The 25,563-nt window shown below is 25.2% G+C and overlaps 6 protein-coding genes across 11 annotated transcripts; 3 read left to right on the top strand and 3 right to left on the bottom strand.

Annotated features, from left to right (window-relative positions):
* Positions 1-165: 165 nt before the first annotated feature.
* On the top strand, positions 166-3,324 carry LOC107993970 (eukaryotic translation initiation factor 4H). 2 transcript variants are annotated; one of them, XM_017050666.3, is made up of 5 exons: positions 166-308; positions 963-1,133; positions 1,236-1,447; positions 1,743-1,973; positions 2,045-3,324. In XM_017050666.3, the coding sequence occupies exons 1-5, from the start codon at positions 277-279 to the stop codon at positions 2,188-2,190; spliced, it is 792 nt and encodes a 263-aa protein (XP_016906155.1). In that variant the 5' UTR covers positions 166-276; the 3' UTR covers positions 2,191-3,324. The 2 variants fall into 2 exon arrangements, with proteins under 2 accessions (XP_016906155.1, XP_016906154.1); XM_017050665.3 differs by having other exon boundaries at positions 1,236-1,480.
* LOC107993969 (septin-1) lies at positions 2,669-6,929 on the top strand. 2 transcript variants are annotated; one of them, XM_017050664.3, is made up of 6 exons: positions 2,669-2,771; positions 4,198-4,390; positions 4,460-4,718; positions 4,802-5,167; positions 5,245-5,349; positions 5,433-6,929. In XM_017050664.3, the coding sequence occupies exons 1-6, from the start codon at positions 2,718-2,720 to the stop codon at positions 5,563-5,565; spliced, it is 1,110 nt and encodes a 369-aa protein (XP_016906153.1). In that variant the 5' UTR covers positions 2,669-2,717; the 3' UTR covers positions 5,566-6,929. The 2 variants fall into 2 exon arrangements, with proteins under 2 accessions (XP_016906153.1, XP_016906151.1); XM_017050662.3 differs by lacking the exon at positions 2,669-2,771 and adding an exon at positions 3,855-4,043.
* Positions 6,617-8,561, bottom strand: LOC107993972 (mitochondrial import inner membrane translocase subunit Tim22). Its single transcript, XM_017050669.3, has 6 exons — positions 8,414-8,561; positions 8,074-8,125; positions 7,360-7,611; positions 7,096-7,280; positions 6,936-7,008; positions 6,617-6,864 (listed from the first exon to the last, which is right to left on the bottom strand). Exons 2-6 carry the CDS (start codon positions 8,078-8,080, stop codon positions 6,782-6,784), a joined length of 600 nt encoding a protein of 199 aa, XP_016906158.1. The 5' UTR covers positions 8,081-8,125; positions 8,414-8,561; the 3' UTR covers positions 6,617-6,781.
* LOC107993971 (cell division cycle 7-related protein kinase) lies at positions 7,932-11,162 on the top strand. The gene is made up of 8 exons (XM_017050667.3): positions 7,932-8,486; positions 8,556-8,763; positions 8,861-8,954; positions 9,059-9,201; positions 9,264-9,378; positions 9,460-9,790; positions 9,915-10,033; positions 10,160-11,162. The coding sequence occupies exons 1-8, from the start codon at positions 8,465-8,467 to the stop codon at positions 10,286-10,288; spliced, it is 1,161 nt and encodes a 386-aa protein (XP_016906156.1). The 5' UTR covers positions 7,932-8,464; the 3' UTR covers positions 10,289-11,162.
* LOC107993955 (protein unc-45 homolog B) lies at positions 10,035-14,685 on the bottom strand. Of its 3 annotated transcripts, none has more exons than XM_062083150.1 (6): positions 14,478-14,685; positions 14,228-14,417; positions 13,543-13,982; positions 13,085-13,414; positions 12,564-13,004; positions 10,035-12,414 (listed from the first exon to the last, which is right to left on the bottom strand). In XM_062083150.1, exons 3-6 carry the CDS (start codon positions 13,963-13,965, stop codon positions 10,780-10,782), a joined length of 2,829 nt encoding a protein of 942 aa, XP_061939134.1. In that variant the 5' UTR covers positions 13,966-13,982; positions 14,228-14,417; positions 14,478-14,685; the 3' UTR covers positions 10,035-10,779. The 3 variants fall into 3 exon arrangements, with proteins under 3 accessions (XP_061939134.1, XP_061939136.1, XP_061939135.1); XM_062083152.1 differs by having other exon boundaries at positions 14,228-14,432; positions 14,478-14,657; XM_062083151.1 differs by having other exon boundaries at positions 14,489-14,657.
* A 191-nt stretch (positions 14,686-14,876) lies between these two features.
* Positions 14,877-18,807, bottom strand: LOC107993957 (DCN1-like protein 5). Of its 2 annotated transcripts, none has more exons than XM_017050647.3 (6): positions 18,556-18,807; positions 18,114-18,327; positions 17,446-17,581; positions 16,905-17,271; positions 16,601-16,808; positions 14,877-16,519 (listed from the first exon to the last, which is right to left on the bottom strand). In XM_017050647.3, exons 3-6 carry the CDS (start codon positions 17,568-17,570, stop codon positions 16,434-16,436), a joined length of 786 nt encoding a protein of 261 aa, XP_016906136.1. In that variant the 5' UTR covers positions 17,571-17,581; positions 18,114-18,327; positions 18,556-18,807; the 3' UTR covers positions 14,877-16,433. The 2 variants fall into 2 exon arrangements, with proteins under 2 accessions (XP_016906136.1, XP_016906137.1); XM_017050648.3 differs by lacking the exon at positions 18,556-18,807 and adding an exon at positions 18,416-18,549.
* Between the last annotated feature and the right edge of the window lie 6,756 nt (positions 18,808-25,563).

The following is a 25,563-nucleotide window of genomic DNA, read 5'->3' as shown; positions in this document are numbered from 1 at the left end:
ATTCAACTACATAAATAAATTATTTTTTGAAAAGAGCTTATCATAATCTAATTGTTAACAATTCATAGTAAAAATAAAAGTAATTGTGTTCTTTATTAGAAATTTTTAATCTTTTGATAAATTACTGTCGAAATTCATTAATGCAAGTAACGATCCCTAACTAAGTAAGTTTGCTTAGATTGATGATTTCAAATTCTTTAGTGATTAGAAAAGTGCCATCTTGAACATAGTATTGCACTCGACCCGCGCGGTCCCGGTCAGTTTCGTGCATCCAATATGGCTGGTCGAGGTGGTTACGAAGATTCAAGGCAAGTATAGGTTACAATTTCTTTCATGTATAACAGTTATTGAGATTTTTTAATACAATGTAAGGATAGTATTTAATCGATGTACCGAATTGATAAAAAAACTGCTCTTTTCTTCAATAATTTTACGATTTTAAGGTTAAGTGAGTTTTGATTAGAGTGCAGCGCAGCACCTTACAGATATGGTTCCTTCGACACGCGGCTTTATTTTGGCCGGCCAAACAATAGTGCATTTTAGTCATAATATTATTGATAAAAATATAAACTAAAAATTTATGCAATATATATAATATATTTGGTTAAAAATATTATTTCATATAACACATAAGAGTATTTAATTCCACATTATTCACTAGAATATGTGCTTATAAAAATTAATATTCTAATGAGTGTCACAATTATAAATCTATATATTGTTATTATTATTTCTATATATTATTATTATTTTGTAATTAACTCTTAAAACTGAACATGAAACTTTTTGTAATTCTAACATCAAATGATTATTATATATCAAATTTAAAGTAATGTTATTTTTTTATTAAATCAATAGTTAAAAAATAATTAAATACAAAAATAATACTTACTTTATACATATTAATTATGCAAAATATTTATATATATAAAATGCATATGACTATACATTTTTTTAAACAGAGATTATGGAGGTGGATATAGAAGTGGCAGAAAGCCATTACCAACAGAACCTCCTTATACTGCATTTGTGGGAAATTTACCAAATGGAATTGTACAAGGAGATGTTGATAAAATCTTCAAAAAACTTAATGTTAAAGGAATCAGATTGGTTAAAGATAAAGAAACTGATAGGTTTGTATAAATGGAATTAATTGTAATATGATTGAATTGAATATTTTATAAATAATAATTCCTTTAATATTATATTGTACATTTAATTTTTTTTTTCTATAGGTTTAAGGGTTTTTGTTATGTTGAATTTGAAGATTTAGCAGACTTAGAAGCTGCATTGGAAATGGATGGAGCAGTAGAAGTAGATAAAAGTGTTATTAAAATAGATGTAGCGGAGGGCAAGAGAAATGATCGCGGTGGTTTCGATAGGAGAGGGCGGAGTGGAGGTAGCAGTGGAGGCTTTAGAGGGAGAGATGGAGGCCGTGGAGGATATGGTGATGATTTTGGAAGCAAATCTATGTATTCTAGTAAGCGTTATGCTTTGCATAACGTATATAATATAATAAATATCTTTTAAATTTAACAATATATAAATTAATTGGTACAATAATTTTCATAATATTTAAAAAATATTTATAAGCTTATAAAGTAAAATTTTATATATTTTGTTTTATTAAATTATATATATTGTATATATGATTTCATGTTTTTCATATATATATATATATATATATATATATGCATAAAGATGCATTGTTATTAAAAATTAAAATTTAATATAATGTGCAGGAGGTTATGTAGGTCAAGGTCAGAGTCACGGTGGAAGACAAGGTAGTACATGGGATATGAGAAGTAACCGGGGTAACTACAGTCAATTTAATGATGATACAGGAGGTGGAAGTCGAGAATGGTCGCGTAACGCTTCGTCTAGATCATACGGTAATAGACCAGCTTCACGTGGAACTGGAACTGAACGAAAACCATTTCATGATGAACCATTTCACAAAGATCCACCTCCAGGTTTGTTTGTAATATTTGATAGCGATTTTATCTTTAAAAAATTATAAATGATTTTAATATTGTTATTATAGCTGATACAACTGGAAGGAAACGTCTGGTACTAGCACCAAGAACAATTCAGGATCCCATAAATGCAATTGCAGAATCAAGTAAATCAAGTTCAATTTATGGTGGCGCAAAACCTCGGGAGGAAAAAATTAATACAGATGACAAGTAAACATATTATCATTACTAGTTTCTGATTCCCTAAATTTCAGGGAAAGGAACTTTCCCAACAAAAACATTTGGAAACCAATACAAGATCCCTTAGTTTCCTCAAATGTAGTGGGAAGAATCTCTTCAGAGATGAGAAATTGTAATAATTTTTATTTACCCCTAAGGGGAGTCTTCCCCATAATGATGAAAAGTGATTTAATGAGATTCTTAAGTTCTACGTATTTGGCATTTTTAATTAAGAATAAAATTTTTTCATCTAGTGCCCTATCTATTTACACTAACTCTTTAGTTTAAAAAAATGTAATAATAAATTGGGAACTTAAAGTAAAAATTGTGTGCACCATGCATGCTCGAGTAATATTGGTTATGTGTAATTATATGTATATACATATGACCAATCGTATCATATATGTATATATATATATATGTACACACGTGCGCGCACACACAGACTTGAATTATTTGTGTATATATATATATATATATATATACACGCGATAATGATGTGATACGGAAAAGTACATTTTAATGTTCACGTCAATTTCATGTTGGGTGTTGTATCAGTTTATAATAATATTAATGGTATGTGTACAAACTATTATAAATATATACTATCACCATACATATATTTGATTCCGTAAAAACTGATCTTCTAATAATATAGTACTCAAATAATCTTTGTTTTAAAGAGTACAAAATATTGTCCGTCTTTTCATTTCCTTCCTTATAATTTTTATGTTTCATTTTAATACCAATCATTGTATCTGCTTATTGAGATGATTTATAAATAATTGTTTAATATTGAAACTCGATTTGATTAAAAATATTAAACATTTATTTATGCGCTTGTGAAATAATGACAAATAATTATAAAACATAAAAAATATTTGAGTGATTGAAAAAAATTATACATCACTAAATAATATGAGGATAATGTGCCGATTATTACGCATTAATATTGTGTAATGAATTAATTTACTATGCTAGTAATAAATGTCAATCATTTGAAAAAAATATCGATAATTATGAGATAAATAAAGAAAAACTTATGATAAAACTTAATGATAAATATATTATATAAAACTATGCTTGTATATGATATTATTTCCTGAATAAAGTAGTCGTTTGCCTTGTATTTGTGTAATGTATTTTTAAAAAATTAAATAATAAAATTTTAATATTTTTAATATAAAAATTTTTGTAAATTATTTTTAAATCATTAAATCAAAAAAATTGAATATTCGATTTTAATATAAATAAATGTAATTAATTAAAATTAATTTTAATTCGCACTTAAAACTAAATAATTAATAATTAATCATCAATTTACATCAAAGAAGTTTGAAAGTTTTAAATTAAATTATGATTAAATAGTTCAATATTTTTTATCATAAAAGTTTATACTTTCATCAAAAGTTTATTTCGGCAGCCACGCCTAAATTTCTTTCTTATTAAGGGTTATTCCCCTCCTCCTTCGTAATATAGATATACCGTAACATTTTCCTGTACAGTCAATGCAATATTTTTCTTTTATATCCGATGAATTTACAATAAAATATTAATTTTTTTAAATATAATTTTGCTTTTGTTTAATATATATAATGAGAATATAATGTCGATTAAAACAAAAAATCTTAAATTCAAATAACCTATTCAATTTATTCATGATATATGTATACTTATATATATTTCGAGTATGGCTGTAATCTTGTCTTCTGTCACAATACTGCGCTTGTTAGCTTGAAATTTAGTTTTGGATTGTCCTTAATATCGTTTAAAAATATCGTACTGACTTCTACTTATCGTTTTAAATTGAATTACGACGAAAAAATGTCTAGTGAAAGTGTAAAAACAGTGAGTATCCTTAATAGCAAATAATTTTTTTATAAAATATTTTCATATTTTTTTTTATAAAAAGATATTCGTATTATTTATTTTAAGTATATATATTTTTTTATATCACAAAAATATGATTTTAATTTAATATAATTCTTATTTTCTTTATTAGTTTGCTAGTCTTGAAACACCTGGATATGTAGGATTTGCAAATTTACCTAATCAAGTTCATAGAAAATCAGTAAAAAAAGGTTTTGAATTTACGCTTATGGTTGTTGGAGAATCTGGTCTTGGAAAATCTACATTAGTAAATAGTTTATTTCTTACTGATTTATATCCAGAACGTGTAATTCCTGATGCTATAGGTAAGTTAAATTTTGTTTATATTTTCATTTATATATCTTATAATTATTATATTGGTATAATTTAAATAGAGAAAACTAATCAAACTGTTAAGCTTGATGCTTCAACTGTGGAGATTGAAGAAAGAGGTGTCAAACTTAGATTAACTGTTGTTGACACTCCTGGTTATGGAGATGCAATTGATAATACAGATAGTTTTAGAGCTATCATACAATATATAGATGATCAATTTGAAAGATTTTTACGTGATGAAAGTGGTTTAAATAGAAGAAACATAGTAGATAATAGAATACATTGTTGTTTTTATTTTATCTCACCATTTGGTCATGGGTAAGATATTTTAATTATGATTTTATTTTATTATAACACAATAAAGATAATGATATGTTTATATTTCTTTTTATTTTTATCAGATTAAAACCTTTGGATATAGAATTTATGAAGCAACTTCATAATAAAGTTAATATAGTACCAGTAATTGCAAAAGCTGATGTACTTACAAAAAAAGAAGTATTGCGTTTAAAGAAACGAGTTATGGAAGAAATAGAAGGCAGTGGAATAAAGATTTATCCATTACCAGATTGTGATAGTGATGAAGATGAAGATTATAAAGAACAAGTTAGACAATTGAAAGAAGCAGTTCCATTTGCTGTATGTGGAGCAAACACGTTATTAGAAGTAAAGGGACGAAAAGTACGAGGGCGATTGTATCCATGGGGTGTAGTAGAAGTTGAAAATCCTGATCATTGTGATTTTATAAAACTGAGAACAATGTTAATGTATGTAATATTAGTTTAAATGAATATATTAAAGAATAGAATAGTTTTTATTATTTATTATTTTTATATAATTATAGCACACATATGCAAGATTTACAAGAAGTGACTCAAGAAGTACATTATGAAAATTATCGCAGTGAAAGACTAGCAAAAGGAGCTCCTGTACCACCTCGAAGACAAACGTAAGTATTATAATTTCTAAAAAATATTCGAAATTTTTTTTTTTTCTAATAAAATTCTTTTATTTTTTTTTTTTTTTCAATAGAATTGCAGAATCTGAAAGAAGTAATTCTGTTTCTGAGAAGGACCGAATATTGCAAGAAAAAGAAGCAGAGTTACGACGAATGCAAGAATTAGTAGCAGTAATGCAGGCACAAATGCAACAACAACAACCTTAATTATATATATTTTCTGCACAAATGTGTGAAGAAAAATTAATTCTTTGCATTACAGGTGCCAAAAAATTATATTAAATGATCAATATGTTATTCAAAACATAATTTGAAAAAAAATTTACAATTTTTAAAAATTTATTTATGACAAATATAACTAGAAAATATACATTTTTTATTCAATATTTTTGTTTTAAATATTAAATTATGGACAAAATTCAGTATTTTAAAAACATAGAAAACTAAAATTAAAAATATAGAAAAAATTACATTAAAAAATTATAATTTAATAACCATACAACACAGAAATGCGTAATAAGTGCCTTGCATATTTTTTTTTAATAAAATAATTTATAATTTCCATTAAAATACAAATATCAAAATTAATATAATCCATTTTATAAAAATAAAACTGTTATAAAGAATTTGTATTTCTTAAACAAGATGTAGTACAATTAATATTTGGTAAAATATGTTATAATATTAAAATATATGTAACAAATATGCAGAATCTCTCAAATATTATGCAAAAATTTTATTTCAAAATGAAAAACAAAAATTTATAAGATACAATATAACTCCAATGACAAGAAATTATATAAGTTTATATAAGTTGTATAAATACATATATACAATAACATTTTATAAATATTGATATTTTACACAAATGACAAAGAAATTGGTAGAAATATATGTACAATTTGCATATCTTCCAATATTCCATATATATTTTTTTATGAAAAAAATTTTAAGACTGCCAATATTAAACTATTAATCATTCATAATATTTAGAAATTAAAAGTTTATTTTATGTTGTGATAAACAGTGTTAAATGTAAAGTATAGCTTTACATGTGTTTTATTTTCAATATGTAAAGTATCAAGTATTAAGAATTAACATTTATTTTTACTTAAATATTCTAGTAATATTTAATTACTAGTACCTACTCTTAAATCATTTTTATAATTTTTATTTTAAAAAACATGTATGCAATTTAAGAAAAATATTGTATTAAAAATAGAGAACTTTCAAAATGTAGGTAAAATGAACATCAATATATATTACATGAATTTTATTTTATTTCTTAACTATTGTACTTATATATATGCATTTTTATATTAAGAATATTCTTATGCTTTTATACGTATTGTACAGGTATACTCAGAGTGTGTTTTATATTTTTTTTTTATAAATATATGTCTATAATAATATGTGACATTGTTTAAGATTTATGCATATAATAATCTATTACTGTTGAAAAAGCTGCAAAACCTGCTGCTCCAATTAAACCTGCTTTTATACCAGCTAAATCATAAAATCATATTAAAATTTGCTACTTATATATATTAAATTTATATTTAAATTTAAAATAGTACCTCTTAATCCTATTATTCCACCTGTTAAACCACCAGCATATGTACCATTCTTCCAATCAGTTTTTCCTCTATACTAAAGTAAAATTCTAGAATAATATTATAGTACATCGATAAACATATATTAAATTACAATTTTATATTGAATTTAAGGAATTATTACCGATTCTATTGCACATTCAATAGCTGAATATACACAACCAACTACTGCAAAATTTTTTGCATAACCCAATGTTGTAATTTTCATTTCTCTAAATACTTCACGAACAGTTTGTTGTTTTTCAACAGTGGCCACATTTGAATTCACACTAGATGAAAATAAACCTATAGCAGCTCCCAAGCCATATCCTACAAATCTAATTTTTTTTTAATTATACTTATATATAAAACTAAATATAATTTTTAATATTATATAATATAAACATACCTATAACACAACTTGCGATACTTTTAAAAATACAACTTTCCATTGCACTTTCTACTAATTTTTCTTCATTAGTTTTAATTCGTACCGGACCTACAGTTCTTGGAATTATAATATTTTCTCTAAATCTTTGTTGAGTAATGAGATGAAGAGCTATTTTATCCAAATCCATATCACTTATAACATTATTTTCACTTGTGTCCAATAAAGATGATTTAGATGGATTAATGTTAAACATATTTGATTCAATATTTCCTATATTCAATATTTAATTCAATTTTTAATTCAATATTTCAATTCTTATAAAAAATTAAAATCATATTAGCATATATCTTAATTATTTTAAATAATTAAATTTTATTTTTGAAATAAAAATAAAATAAAAATAAAAAAATCTAATAATAAAAAGTAAAAAGATTTTATATAAAAATAATCAAAAAACAATATATAATTAATAATTAAAATAAACAATTATTGATCTATTTTTTATTCTAACCTTTAGTTTGTAGATAATTTTTTGGAAAATTTTTTTTTAATTTTTAAATTTTCAATTAAAATTTTTTAAAAAATAATATTTTAATATTATTAATATTATCATTTCTTTGTTATTTAATTATATAGCAATATTATTTAGCAAATAATATTATTATATTTATAACAAATATAAATAGAATTACTTTTAATATATCAATTTACTTGATACATTGATATACGTACCGTACATACATTTCACAATTCCAAATATGTATTTTTGAATATATATGTGTATCTAAAATATTAATAGCAGAAAATAGTATTTTATTGAAAATTAGTAACATATTTTATAGTGATAATTAATTTCAAAAATATTTATTAAAATATATATAAAATTATATCAATATTAATGCTTTAATATTTAAAGTATTGATAGAAGTGTGCACATATATATATTTATTTTGAATATTTGAAACGATGTAATTTTCAACAGGTTATCATATATATAATAGTTTGTTTTTTAAACGAAAAGAATGAAATTATTAATTTATCAAAAATAATTTCAAAATAGTGTTTTGATTACCTGATTAAATGTATTAAATCATATACTGAAGCCATTGAAGAAAAAACAGAAATGGAAGAAGATAATGATGATGGTAAAAAATTAAATTTACGAAAATTATTCAAATTATAATAAAAAAATTAAAATTATTATATCATTTCAGAAAATAATATTGTGGTTAAAAATACAGTTCCATTAATAAAAGATTTATTCCATGTGCATGGAAAAGTTGGAGAAGGAACCTTTAGTTCTGTATATTTAGCTACTTTAAAATTATCTGATGGTTCTAAAAAATTTGCATTGAAACATTTAGTTCCTACTAGACATCCTGAAAAAATTGAAAGAGAATTACAATGTATGCAACAAATAGGGTAATTGACATTTTATAAATTTGGTTATTATTTAAATAACAATAAATGTATTTATATATTTAAAATTAATATTTTTATGATATCATTTTTTTTTTAGAGGAAAAGATTATATAGTTGGATTGGAATTATGTTTAAGAAATTTTGAAACAGTAATATTTGTAATGCCATATATGAGACATGATAAATTTTCGGTAAGATTTTTATTTTTTTATTTATGATTCAATTAATTTTATTTTAATATACTTATTTTATTTTATTATTATGCTAAATGTAATAATTTATTGATATTAAATAGGAATATGTACAAGACATGACTGTTCAGGAAACAAAAGATTATATGACAGCATTATTAACTGCATTACGAAGGGTTCATCAATTTAATATTATACATAGAGATATTAAACCTAGTAATTTTTTATATGACAGATGTAACAAAAGGTAAAATAATGTAAATTATTTTAATATAAATTTAATATATTAATTCTTTTATTTTTTAATAGATATTTGCTAGTTGATTTTGGATTAGCACAAGAGTATGTACCAGAAAAAAAATCTAATAACATTAAATTAGCTAATTCTGAAATACAAGTTGTTAAACGGAAAAGATCAGACGAAGTAAAGTATCATTTATCAAATTATTATATGAAAATGCTATAAGTAATATACATATTATTATTTTTTTTTCATATTTTTCAGAATAGTTTAAATCTTTCTCTTAATTCAAAAAAGAAAGATATAGGAGAAAAGTGCTATTGCTTTGGAAAAGCAAGAGTTTGTTCATTATGTATATCAAGATCTGAACAGACAGCTCCCAGAGCTGGCACACCAGGTTTTCGTGCTCCTGAAGTTTTATTAAAATATCCTTCACAAACCCCTGCAATTGATATTTGGGCAAGTGGAGTTATAATGTTATGTATTCTCAGTGGTACTCAACCATTCTTTCATTCACCAGATGACTGTACAGCTTTAGCAGAAATAACAACTATATTTGGATCAAATAAAATGCAACAATGTGCACGTAAATTAGGTATAATATATAATTTTTTTATTCAGTTCATATTGTAAAGCATTTCATGTTTTTTCTTTTATTTTAATTATTTTATGATTTTATTTATTTATATTTTATTTTAAATATTTTTTTTATAATTTAGGAAAAAAAATTATCTTTAGTGAAGATATACCAGCAGTTGATATTGTCTCTTTATGTCAAAAATTGCAAAAAAGAAATAAAGGTTTATTAAGTAGTAAAAATCATAATACATGTGAAAAGGTATTTTTTAATTTATTATTTATTTATAATTATAATTAATTTAAATATAAATATAATTTTATATTTTTTTAATGTACAAAATAATATAGTAAGATTTTACTATTAAAAAATATTCAATATTTTAAGGTATCATCAGACATACAAAAAGAGTATCCAAAAGAAGCTTATCATCTTTTATCAAAATTATTAGATTTAGATTATAAAACACGTTTTACTGCAGATCAAGCTTTAAGTCATCCATTTTTTAAATTATAATGTATACTTTTATATTAAAAATTGTTTTAGTTATTTTGGCAGATTTACAAGAAAACTATTTTATAACAATACTATAAAAATAATTAAATAATATTAAATTTAGTACTAAGGATTGTACATTATGAAACTTGTACATGTACATATGAGTGTATACAAATACATAATACATTATGTTAAATTAAGTAATTTATATTAAATTAAATAATTTAGATTTTTAAACATTTTAAATATTAAATAAATAATTTTGTTATTATGTAACAATATTATATAAGATTATATTAATAAAATTGTTAATAAATGCAATAAATTTATAATTTATAATTTAACTATATCTAAAAAGATATTTAATTATCTTGCAGTTTTATTGCATTATTTTTTAAACAAGATGAATTTTACATTTTTTAGGCACTTGTGGTATTATAACAAATACATAATTTTTAAACATTTTGTTTACAACATAAATCTAAAATAAATTCATATTATACATATATTTATTCAACATTTTCCAAATTGTTTGCATTTTGTGATATCTGTTCCACATTTTCACTTTTCCATTCCCTAATAAGTTTCCATTCTGCTGCAGCTTCTAATGCTTTAGCTGCTAATTCTTTTATTTTTTTGTTTTGTATTGTATCGCTTTTTGTAAGAGCCATTAAAATTTCCATTACATCAGTTTCAATTACTTTGGCTGCAACATCTTTTGTACTTTTTATCATATTTAAAATAATTACAATTCCTCTATGTTGTAAATCAGTATTTGGATTAGCAAGTAAATAATGCAAAGATTCTAACCAATCCTTTGAATCAAATATTTTAAAACAAGATTTTATACTAACTGATGTTAACATTGCTAAGGCTCCTGCAGCTGCCATACTTGTATCTAGATCTTCGTCTTGACAGAGAATAACCAGATATTTAACTCTATCGTTTTCTTGTTCATAATACTTAATAGTATCTTCACACAACATTAAATTATTCATAACTTGTGTAGATGCACGTTTTAACATTTCATGATCTTCATACATATAAATTTCAATTTTTTGAAAACCTCCTTCTTTCAGAATTCGTTTTCTAATACTATCGTTAATTCCAGCTAAGTTGCATAAGGCCATTAAAGCTTCAAAATTTTCAAGAGCAGAACATTCTGCATTTAAGAGATTTATAAATGGTCGAACTACTTCCATTATTCTTTGTCCAGGGAATGCAACTTCTGGATTTATTGTAATTCCTAATCGAGCAAGAGCTTGTGATGCTTGTTTCTTTCCTTTATCTGTACCATCTAAAGCTAATGGTAAAAGAGCTTTTGCACCACCTTGTTGAACAATAATTCCTCGTACTTCCGGTTGACTAGATATTGCATTAAATACACGTGCTATTAATTCTTTACTATTTTGACTTTCTGTTTTAGAAAGTGCAACTAATGCACTTGTTACACCAGCTTTAGCTAATGCATTTAATCTTTTATTTACAAAATCTACATCATCTAATTCATGTTCTTCTGGTATATGATGTTTTGCGAATTTCGCTAATTCAATCATTTCTGGTATAAGTTCTTGTTTATCATAAGCATTACATAAATTTACTAATGTAGTAACAACACCATAAACTACAGATTGGTCTCCAGTTTTAGCAAGTTCTATCATGGCTTGAACTGCTTCAACATCTTCAATTAATTTTTCTTTGACTTCAGCATCAAAAGTAAGATATGATAATCCTTCTACTGCCCATTTTCTCATATCTTTTTGCTTTTTAGGATTAATTAAAAATCTTCTACAAGCTTCAGCTAATTTTTTTGTTGCTCCATCAGCAAATGGTCTTATTGTAGCATCTGTACCACCTGAACTGCCTAATTTACATAATCCTACTAAAGCACGTACTCTAATAGAATCATCTTTAGATTGATATAATTTTTTTAATATATTCACGCCTTGATTGATAATTGCGGTACTTTTGTCTCTTTTGGATGCAGCGGCAATAATACATTCGCAAGCTACTTTTTGTTGCAATACATCATCTGTGCCTGCCATAACAAGTATCATTTCTAAAATACCTTCTTTAGCAATTACTGAATTTCCAACATCTAATGGACCCAATAATAAAGTTGTTATTGAAACTACAACACGAACCTGTTTAAATAAATAAATATGAAATAAAAAAATTTTATAAAAAATTTTACAAAAATATAAATATTATATTTAAATATATTATATTATATATATAATAATTTTATAAGATAATTTTTATTAAAGATTCAAATTATTGATGTATTACCAACCTTAGATTCTAAATCTGGTGTAAGCAATTTATCTTTAATATATTCATCAATAGCATTTTTAAACTTTTCTTTTGCTGCATCATAATACATATTTTCATAAATTCTTGCCAAACATACACTTGTTACAGTTCTAGTAGATGATGTAATATCCATTGAAGATTCATATTTATATTCTTCAAGTTCACTTGCAACTTCCATTAAACGTTGTAAACCATTTAGTTCAACTAATCGTTCTGCCCAATTTAATGTAGTATAATGAATATTACGCATAATAAGTTCTATAATTGCATCCCTAGCTAGTCCAGAAATTGTTCTGCTTGTTACACTACAGAGCAAACATGATAAAATAGTATCTATCTCTTTGTTGTATTTGTCACATAATTCTTTATTTGGTTTTGAATCTGGTTTATTATTCATTCCACTATATGTATTTAGCAATGTCTGTAAAACATAATTTTAAAAATAAGCATATATTTTATAATTAAAAATAATAATTTTTTATATTTGTTAAATTTGCTAACCTGTAAATAATATTGAGCAGCATTTACTCTTTCTGAAATTTTACTATTAATCATTTCTAAACACCAAGGTATACCAATATGTTTCAAAATATCTTTAGTTCTATTAATGTTATCTTTACATAATTCTGTAATAATTCGAATAGCAATTGTTATTATTTCTTCATTTTTCTCAAGTTTAAGTATTTTTGTTATTTTAGAAACGATTCCATCATTAAACATTATTTCTGCTCCTGCTCTCTCTCTAGCAAGAACAAGTAAATTATTCATTGCTGTTTCTCGTTTTTCATTATTTTCTTTCATTTCAAAAGCTATATCCATCATTTGTGATACCTTTAAAAAAACATATTTATTATAGATTGAATTATATTGTAAAAAATTTTTTATCTATTGCAGATTCCAAGGAATATATTATAATTAACTTATTATATAACAATAATATTATATGTTAATATACAAACCTTGGCACTGACACGAGAATTCTGTCTATATCTTTCTTGTACAATCTCATGTAATCTTGCAGCAATAGGCTGGACTGTTTTGTTAGCAGGATCAGCAGAAATAATGTATCTTGCATCACGATATGCTTCTTCAAATCTTTCTAATGCTTCTAATGCTTGACATCTACGAAATAATGCTTTTGGATCATTTGGACATATTTTAAGAGCTTCATCACAATCTTTAATTGCTTTATTGTATTCTTCTTGTTTTAAATATGTTGCAGCACGATTTTTATAATATGTAGCTTTTTCAGAATTATCTTTATCTGCAAGTTTTAATGCACTTGTATAACAACTTAAAGCTTCTGACCAATTTCCTTTATTAAATTCTATATTGCCGTTCTCTTTCCATTCATGTGCAGTTAAATTTTTTATTTTTGTCATATTGAAATATTTTTTAACTGAAAAATTATTAATCACATAAAATTATATAAAAAAAATTATTTATTTCATAAAATATAATATTAAAATTAGATTATAAATTAAATTATATTATAAAATTAAATTATTATTAGATTAATATATTAATTATATTATTATTATTATATATAATATGAATATATGTTTAAACTTCAAGTAAATAAAATTTAATCATGCAAAATTATATTAAAAGATTGTATAAAAGATTAATAAGAAATTTACTTACTAAAAAATAAATATTATATGAATATTTTTAGAATAAGATATATGCACTAAAAAACTACTAATTCCCTTTGAAAGACTTCAATGTAATACTGAAATTCGCATAGCTTTTGCATGATATTATAAAAGACGTAGAATTGTCTAGACGTTACTAGACTGTTGCATACCTATTTTAAACACTGTTCGTTCTATAACTAAATAAAATAAAACTATCAGATTAAAATAGCTTACGAACTTGTTAGTAATATTGTTACCTGTACTTAACCATATTGATTATTTTTATTTTATCTTTGTTATGAAATTTTGAAAAAATATATTTATATATATTAAATTATCAATTTATATTTTTTATTTGTAAAATTTACATTAATTTTGCATTTATAAAAGAAAAATTTTAAAATTCGATAGCTATCCATATGAATAGCCATATAAGTATATGTAAGTAAAGTAAATAGATATAGAATACTGATAAATATTGGCGCGATTTTCAAATGTATTAAATACTAATAATTAATAACATTAAAAATTATCATAATATTTACATTCATTATACATGTTAATAAAATATTTATAATAAAATTAATAGTAATTTTATAAATATAATTAATAATATAATTATGAAAAATTCATTATATAAATAAAGAAAATACACATTATTGAAAAAAGTATTTTATTTATTTTACGTTTTTCATTACATTACATTCTCCACATCGCAATTGTATTGTAGCGACATACAGTGATTTTTAAGTTTTTGTTTCTAATTTCTTTGTTATGATGTATGGTTTATAATTTTCCATTAGATACTTTTCATTTGTGAATTAAGATTACTATTAATTTGGAAGTTATGAGCGAAAAATTTGAAATTTAATTTTATATTATATTCGCTAATGATAACATTATTTGTAATAGAAATGGACATGCAGAAAAAAATATACACATACACATAATTAAGCAATTTTTATGTAATAATTGAACTAATTTATAATATTATTGCATTATCTATGTTATTATTAGAGGACAAAATATTTTTATTAAATAAAATTTAAAATTGCGATGTATATTCAAATATTCTCCTAATTGATAAAAATTAGCAATTGATTGAACTAATATATAATACAAATTATTTGAATAATCACCATACATTAATCCATTTAAGTTGTCGCAAAAATTTTTATGATATGAACTGTTGAAAAGTATATTATCAAAAAAATCTTTACTTTTAATGTGTCAAAATTAGTTAAATAAAAGAAATATGTATATATAAACAAAATTTTTGAAATTTTTGTTTAAAATTTGTTTACTTGATAAAGAAAATATTACTATCTAATGTTTCAAAACAAATTTAATTTTAAAATATTTCATAAATATTACATTGTTTTAATAAGAAGTTTCATATTCTAATGTACATCAATACATATTTATGGTATGTGTAAGAATTATTTTATGTTAGCTAATATGTACCAATGTGTTCTATTGTATTTTAGATATTATTAAACATTGTAATAGCACTTACATACTATACATTGTTATTTGATTTATGATCCTACTTAAGTATTTGTGATTATTAAATATTTTGTGGTAACAGTTATATATATGTTTAAATTTTGTAAACATTTTTATGAAATATATTTAAATATCTTAAGGAATTTTTAATATGTCTATGAATAAATTTACACATAATTTTATAAAGTCTGATTTATAATAAATTAAAACATAAACCATTATGTTTATTAATACCTAAAATATATTAACTTATTACAATTATTAATTTATGAAAATGCAACTCGAAATTATACTAGAAAAATGATACTTCTTTATACAAAATTTTATTAATAAGATAATGTTATTTCTTCTAATTTTTTCATTTTATAATTGAAATTATATTTTATAAATTGCACAAGTAAATCTTATATCAAAATAGATTTATTTTTCTAGATCACAAGAGTTTCTGCGACAAACTCTGGATCAACAATGAATGGTGATAAGTAATTAAAAATGATCTAGCAAATTTCTAACCAGAGTCCGTTTAGAACACAGAATCATATTAAGATAGGCTACTTACATTCTTATTGATTAATAAAAACATAGTACGAATGATGATAACTGAAATGTTGCGAGGTTATGATAGAAACAGAAATTTTCTTATTAACAAAATGTGACAAGACAAATGAGTGTTTTTTTATTTTAGTAGACTATTATTATTGAATGTTTCAGCTGCCTCTAGTTTCTGTTGAAGATGCTTCTTCACCTCGCTGTATTTTTAACCATTCAACAAATTCATCAAGCATTACTGGCCCTGTAAAAAAATGCATATATTACATATATTACATATGTAATTTAAGAAATATTTATTATCATTATAAACACATTTACACACATGCTCCATCTAAATCATAATTAGATAAATCGTGATTGATTGTACGAGAAAATTCTAAAATGTTGCACCACTGATCTTTATTAATCACTTTGTACTTCGATTGATCTAGGAACTGAGCAAATTGGGTGAATAATGGCCAATGTTTTCCCAAAAGTAATTGTAACATAACTCTTGCTGTTTCCATATCCATACTTCTTTGATCTTTGTCCTAACATATAATTCATAATATTATCTGTATATATATATGTATATACGTTTATATACGTTTACAAAAAGTTTAAAGTATTCTTAACATATTACTTACTCTAGCAAAATCATAAGCATATCTGTAAATTCCCTTAAATGTATGTGGATCATTTAATTGATTCCTTAGGTACTCAAGTTTTTGTTGTATTTTACTAATAGAATCACACTGCAAATCTGAAAGGCCTTTTAACCATTCACTGAGTGTGAAGAAACCCATTTGTCGGGCATTCATTTTATATGCAAGAACAAGCATTACTACATTTTCAGGTTCTACACCTATATCCTCACAAAATTTTTCCATTCCTTCAGGTCCAAGAGTATCTGAATCATCAGGTGTTGTGTACTCCCTAAACCATGTGATACAACGTTTTTGGGAAAAAGATGAAGTGGTAGAAACATCTTCTGTTTTTGTATAACGTCTTGCACTAAAAAAAATGAATAACATATATGAAAGAATCTTTTAATATGATTCGAAAAATAAATTATTATTTAAATAATAATGTAGAAATGTATGAAATGAATATGTTATAATATTTAATTTCATGTTACTATTAATATATACATACAGTATAAATTTGAAATGTTGTAGTGCAATTTACCTAGATGTATGTCTAAGTCTTTTTGATGGGTGCCTTGATATACCCTCCTCATGGGCACTAGGTGACATTTCAATAGTCGTATGATGATTTGTGCTAGAGGGCGCTCTACGCTTGCTGCGTGGCATCCCTCTTTTAACTAAAAAAATAATTTAACACAAATATAAAATATTAAATATTTTAAATTATAATCACTATATGATATTTAGAATATAGAATCATTATATTATATATTATATGATGAATGAAAAAAGTTAATTACAAGTATAACTTATTAACTTACAATAAAATATTATTAAAAATGAAATTATTAAGAATATATATTTATAGTTATTTTTAACTATTATAATAATATTTAATAATGACTATTATTATAATATTTATAATCATTTAAACTAATTATAATAATTATAATATATTATACTATATTTATCTATAATTCATATAATTTCTCTTGTCTAAATTATACATATATATATATGTATTAGTTTTAGTTTATATAGATATTTTTTTTTTTATAAAGATACTTTTAATTCTATTTGATTAGAAAAATCAAAAATAAAAATTTACGGAATAATCATAATAGATAATGTAAAAAAAGACAAAAAAAAGATGAAAGTAATTTAGAGATGTAATAAAGTAATAGAAAAAAATGTGAATAAGTTACTTACCACGCAGCAACAACGTAAGTTATATAAAAGATTAAGAAGATTTAAAGAATCCGTAATATAGCTAGTTTATACTGACATAAATGACATTTCCTTTCAGTCTTAAAAGATCAAGTTTGAGGTTAGGTTCGGCAATTAATCGGAGTATATTGCAATTTTTCGATGTTTTTCACTTTAGCTTTAACCGCTTTGTACATGTGATGTCGCAAATAAACACCTAAGAATTATTAATATATTTTTTAAGATGTACTGATTTTGAATTTTGTCCTTAATACAAAAATAGATGAATCAAGTTAAATAATTACACAGCTTATATATGCAAATTATTTTCTGCTGCGATATGAGTCGCATCATAACATTAAATGCTTGTAGAAATGTGAATAAATGATTATCATACTATAATGAAATATACAAATGTATAATAAATTGAAAAGACCCTCCCTACCTTGTTCAACGAACCACTAGAACAATTGTATCAGAAATGTATTTCTCACAGTAAAAAGTCAACATCAATATAAAACTTGCTTTATACTTTAGTCTATAAAAATAATATTAAACATAGTGCCAGCATGTCATTAAATATTTAACTAATTTATTAATTTGGATTTTTTGCACTACCTAAATGCTGTATAGTTAAATAAAATTTTTTTGCACCTCAGTTTTATTTCATTTTATTGCCGTTTTGAGACAGCATGCCTTTTTCGCAGGGATACCAAATGTAGAATTTATATCTCACTATGAACAATTGCAGAAGAAAAACGAATATTGATGTTTCAGTATTAAATTGTATTAATTTAATATGAATGATTTAAAATGATTTAAAATCTAAAGTAAAGAAACAATTAAATAATTTGTTATATATTAATAATTGTAAAAAAAAAAAAAAAATATACAAATATAATTTTTATATTAAGATTAATCTTTTATCAATAAAATAATAAGAATAAATTATAAATTACAAATGAATTAAATAATAGAAATATCACCCAATATATATTTTGTCTTATTATTAGAATGTTTGTAAAGATTCTTTCAAATTTTGTTATATCATTTTTAATATCATAAAGATTTAAAAATTATTCTGTTTCTATACAATTTTAAAATATAAATATAATAGAATAATAAGCATTTTCATTGTTCCGATAGATATATATATTTTCCATCAAACGACCTCGCAACAATTAATTTTTTATTACACTATTTTTTATTATATTGATAAAAATAATAAATTCTTTTATTTAATAATTTTTTAGTTATTTATTTATAATTAAATTTATTTTAAAGTTTATTTAAAATAAATTATTATTTTAATATATTACATATAATATTATGAATCGTTATATTATATCAATAAAAAAAAATATAATTAAAATTATAATTATTAAAATTAAAATTATATTATATTATTAAAATTAAAATTATAAATATCAATAAAAAAAAATTATAAATTATTAATAGAAAATTATAAATATTTTATATTAAAAAAAATTCGTTTAATATCTATAAATAGTTCTGCGCTATTATCGATACATCTGCTGCGTTTGATTTTGATTGCTGAATTAAATGAGAATAGTTTTGTTTCGATCGTCATACTACTTTGATATAAACGTGTCAAAGTTATGCGTACTGGATTATATCGTGTATAATTTAAAACTCCGAATTTTATAAATTTGCGAATTAAATCTTTGGCATTCAAGAGATGGCGCTGAAAGTCAATTTTTATCTTATCTCTATCTTATTATTTTTTTGTCTTTTTTATATGTTTTATATACATTTTATTTGCGGTATTCTAGAAATGGCGCTGATTTCATAATTTTTATCCTATTTCTATCTTTTTTCCATTATTTGTTTTTCTTGCAAAATGTCTTCTAATGTTTTCTTGCAAAATTCATGCGTTCAAGAGAAAACTATCGATTAATTTTATTTTGGAAATTTATTTAATCTATCATAAGACATTTAATAACAATTTTAATCGATTTATGTCTTTTATACAACAGTATGTTTATTCGTATTACTAACAATAAATAAGTTTAACTAAGAAAAATTAAAATATTTTTGTTGTAATACGTTGATAGACATGTCAAAGTTGTAATACAATGTATCCTATATAAAGATATTAAGAATTGGTATTAGTATATACAGAGAAATGTTGTTATAATAATTATTATAGAATTACATCGTATTTTGGTAATATAAATTGATATTAATTTTTTAATATGCAAATATATATTATGATGATAGATATATTTACGATTATTATTAATAATATTCATTTAAAATTGTTTAGTACGTCATTTGAATAATAACTTGAAATTTTATACACAAATACGTATATAATAATATATATTATTTTATTATCTTTAATTAAATATTGCATAATTCCACAAATATATTTATTCACATATATTGTTATAATTTACACATACAACAAAATTGACATATTTTTCGACGATATTTAGACAGTTTGATTTTACGGATGAAATCTTTCGACATGCTCCCGAAAGCCGACATAAAATTGTGACCCATCTTTCGCGATGCGAACAACCGTGAGTGGACGGTCTTTCTCTCGTGCACGTTATTCCCGGAGTAACGTTTCATTCATCATTCTGGGCAGCGTGCAGTTTGCGGATTCTGCATTCGTTTCCGGGCGGCGAGCAGTGGCACTTCATTCTTACAAGTTACGTCGGATGCCGAGAGACAGGTCAAACCAGATGCCGAAGCATTCGAAGCGTGCCAGCTTCCTCCAACGTTCCCTCTTTCCTATTTGTATTTGCCTGAATTTCATGGCCCCGATTTTCCTCGTTAGTCGAGATTCTCCGCTCCCTCCTTCTTTTCCTGTCAGCTCGTCAACGTTGGAATGAAAAAGAAAATATATCTCGCATCTCTTAGTTTTCATGATATTCCTCGCGTAACGAAGCACCGTGCATATGCTTTCATATGCACGGAACACAGAATTCATGGACATTAGGAGAAATCAGTTGGCCGAATGATCAAAAAAATATTTTTAAATCAAACACTATCTTATGTATTTTATTGCTCTTTTGGTAGATATTTTATATTCGTACTGCGAGAAATAGTTGGTACATTGCGTTTCCGAAGGAATAAGCAAAGTTTTAAAGTCTGTAATGAATAATTAAAGTTTTGCCACACGAGAAAACTTTTCTACATCCTGTATTCCGCCAAGGTATTATCCTCTTTTCTCTTAACTCACGATTCTTTTCTATCTGGGGAAACTTTTGCGGCTATTTTATATATATATATATATATAAATGAATGAAAGAATTTGATCGAAAGTTTAGAATCAAAAGAATCAAGAGAAGAAAATAAGTAAAGTTTAATAGTTTTTATCTAATGTAGGAATAATTGTCTCTTGTAATCTAAAAATTTAATCTTATTCGAACGTTAATAGATTAATATTTCAATTCATTCGACTTAGAAGAAATTCCATTATTGGATTACATTTAATTGATCATGCTGACTCTGCTCGTTTGATCGGGTCGTTTCATCACAGAGGAGAAAAATCTCATAGACCGTTGTCATCAATCAAACCTCTACGTTCTTTCCCTCGTTGACGAATTACAAGGAGATTCGTATTGTAGCGGTGTCGGTGTGTATCTCTCTTGAATATCAACGTCAAAGGCTCGACAAGTACGGATGCGAGTTGGGGAAGGGTTGCTTCGCGTCCGCGAAATTTAAAGGTACCGCCATGTCGGATAATTAAATGTCTATTGGAAATTCGTCGAGGATGGTGGCCTCGTCTATCCTATCGAGAATTGATCGAACGTCTTCCCGTTGATTATTTTGAATTACAGCTACCTGCTACCAACAGATCCATTCTATCATCGCAACGAAACTACTTTTCTACAGCATGACAGACTTATCGTAGCGCTACTTAATTAATCAACCGGTATCAGTGCCTACTATCCTTGCAGGACCCGGTTCTGATGTTTTTATGGGCTACATTTCGCCGAACCCGAATCTGCTCCTGACTTGCATTTGTCATCCTGATTGGTATATAGGTATTTGTGAACCGGTATTAATGTTAGACGAAACTTTCGTCGCAGCAACTTTCTGATTAACTCTCTAACTCAAGTTTGATATCTCCGATTTTAGGTCGTGGAAAGGTTCCGATAATTTTCAGGATTAGTGGTGAGTTTTAACAGCTGTCACGGATTTTTTTTTTTTAATTCTATCTCGATCAAGTTGGAGGATAATTAACGGTAAGAAGTTTAAATAGTTTATTTTCCCTCGAAAGAAGAAAGAAGAATTATATATATATATATCTAACATTCAATTTTTCAGTTTTAAGTTTTTAAATATTAGTTGCAAGAGAAACTGGTTGGTGGTCGCGCAACAGGGTGATATTATAGGAGCTAGCGAAACTTGGCAAAATTCACTGGCCAGGATTTGTTCTCTTTTGAGGGAGATTCTTTTCTAGAAATACCCTGTCCGTTTTGGGCAAAACACGTCTTTTATGACGACAGTGAATTATATACCGCCACGCTATCCTGATAATAGCCCATTTCGTGTCCTCACAATCGGTGTCTATTTTTGTTCGTGTAAGGTGTTTCCGTGTGAATTGAAGCTAGTTTCGCAGCCACTTAAGGTTATTGTTCCACATAATTCGCACGTATTGCAACTGTGCTGCGACTTCTTCAACGAAGATGTAAACTTGCTTTAAAAAATAATTAGGGAAATAATTAGAGATTCGTAGAAAGCACGTTTTCATCTATAATATATAACGTGATTTCGAGACGAACTAGGATACAAATTTTTACCATTGAACGGGAAAATTGGCGCGAAAAAATTGCTGGCCATCGGATTTTCGTGAAATTATGAGCAAATAGATCGATTCGTTTTATGATCGACACGTCTGTCATAGATTCTGGCGGGTAGTTGACAGGAAAATCGTAAAATGTCGTGGTAAGGGTTACCGGTAAATCCTGCCGTTGTTGGCATTGATGAATTGTTAAAAGCCTCTCTGAATATTCGACAGCAAAATGGAGAATACATGTTTTGTTCTGGATGTGCAGCTGTGCCTGTCGAAATCGTATCGTGACAACCGACTCTGACTGCCTCTTGCCGCGGTTTAAAATCGTAGCCACCCATCCGCAAGCTAATTTCGAAATCCGACTCTCCCGCATATTGATAAATTCTATATGCGTTTATATGTGTGCTCGCATTTTTACGCGATCTGGAAGCCGTTGTTTATTAACGTAAAACGTAAAGTTCCTTATTCATCATGGCCGAGATCGCGTTTAATATCGACGAGCGATGCTCAACCCTCTGATTTATTTCACTGGATATTCAATTGTATTTGTACGGTGTTTTGATTCTGATAATCAGTTTTATTTTCATAACGTTGTAGTCAGAAACGCGATAATTACGTAAAATCAATTTTCGATATCTGTACCTGAACTTGTATAAACTCGTATTTATATTTATTGTTTTCAAACGAGGAATCAGTTATGTAGCAATTCATATTTTCCCTTCATCTTTTATTAACTTTATCGTTTCCAGAGATTATAAAAAATTTGATAGTTGTAAAAATTTTGTTCGTTGTCATTCCCTGTAAAAGATTTATCTCGAGGAAGACTCTGAGAAATGTTTGAAATTAATAATAGATAATGAACGATATTTATGAGCCGATATCGAATCTTGCAAAAACTGCTTTTTTAAGGATCAATTCTTTTAATTTTTAACGAAAATATTATATTTTCAAATGTTAACGATTAAAACGTATTATTTACCGTTTTATTTTAATTCGCTATATATTTATTTTATATAAAATTTATCCGTAAAAGAAAAGAAAAGGAAATTTTAATCGAATCGTATATTTAATTTGTCTATATTTGTCTATGATAATTTTCAAGTAAAAGATGTGCGAAAGATCGATTAGAAGGACGCATGTTAATTTCCATGTTCATTCACTCGTGGAACCAATAAATCAAGATGAGATTGGATTTACGATCATGGGGAAAGTAGCCACGTATGTATAGGCCTGAAAAGTTTCCGCTCGTCAAAGTCTGACACCGATTTGCCTATAAAATCTCGCAGAAAAAAAAGTGAAAATAGTCTCTTGGAGGGTTTATATGGTTTCGTGCATGCAAAATGGTCTGGTTCGTCGAGGTGTACAATGATTTCTGGAAAAAAACGGAAAAAAAAAAAAGGGAGAGAGACGAATCGATTTCTTGATGTTAAAAAAGCGGGGTATCCCGGAATAGACCGCAATTGTTGAAAATTCCAATTCCGTTTGAAGTATGCCGGATGATCGAGAATATAATGGAACGGAAGACAGAAAATAAATTGACTGTAATTTTCTTTTTTGCAGAATTCGGTGAAATATCACACTGGAAAATGAAGAAATTTGAAGAAATGAAGGATATTTTCGATTCTTAGTCTGGAAAATTCTAACATTGATTTAGAAAATTTTAACATTGAACAACGAGCTGATTTTAATTCTTAATTCATTGGCGTATTTATACTTGTGGTATGTAAATTCGAATGTATACAGAGTATTTCGAATAAACTGATAAAATTTACGGAAAATTTTATTTCAAGAAACATATTTTTTTTTTTTATAATAACGAATCGATTCATTTTTCTTTTGTTTCTAGGCATAGAAGATGGATTGATATATAAATCATAAGTAATTATATAAGTTCAAGTTGTTTAACTCTTGCTAAATTATTTATTTGAAATTATACGAAATGTATTTGACACTGATATATTTCACTGATGTTTGTATCGGTCAAAATAAACATTTTGTATGTACATAAATTAACATGATTTTATTAATCACGTTCATTGAATATCAATAATTTTATTGTTTGTTATATCAACTGTTCAAGCGTATCAAATTTTTCATTTAAATTCACCCTCCATTTCATACAATTGTATAGAAATAAATTTAAAGGGAATAAATCATATCATAAAGCTATAGATTTGATTCCTTTTTAGTCATGGAGCAAAAAAAAGTTCATGGACGATGATATTATGTTTCGATATCATTGACTTGCAGATGAATGTCGTCAACTGGGTCGATGTTTTATTCTTATCTGTATATAATACAATATAAAAATCACATCGCGATGAATAGATTATCTCGAAATAGAAGAATAATCTTTTAACTGGACGTATTGATATTTCGTACTTCGACGATACAATAGCAGTGAATTGTTTATCTAACATTTTTTTTTACTCAGGAATGAAATACGCTGACAAAGTTTGTCGGTTTGCTCACGAAACACATCGTATATTGGAGTCAAAAGTGATGTTCGTTGTATAGGAATACGGGATGGTTGTCAGATCCTTTATTTTTTAACGTTTTATCAGAACTGCATACGAATTCACACCGGCTAGGCAATTTTGACAAACCTTTTATATATAATACGAATGTAATAATATTGATGTTACGGTTATTGAATTCTACTTTTTTTCATTTCGTTAAAAA

The sequence above is a fragment of the Apis cerana genome, linkage group LG12 (genome assembly GCF_029169275.1).
Source record: "Apis cerana isolate GH-2021 linkage group LG12, AcerK_1.0, whole genome shotgun sequence".
Lineage (NCBI taxonomy): Eukaryota > Metazoa > Arthropoda > Insecta > Hymenoptera > Apidae > Apis > Apis cerana.
Note: the sequence above shows the minus strand (reverse complement) of the source record. Positions and strands in the feature narration are given on the sequence as shown.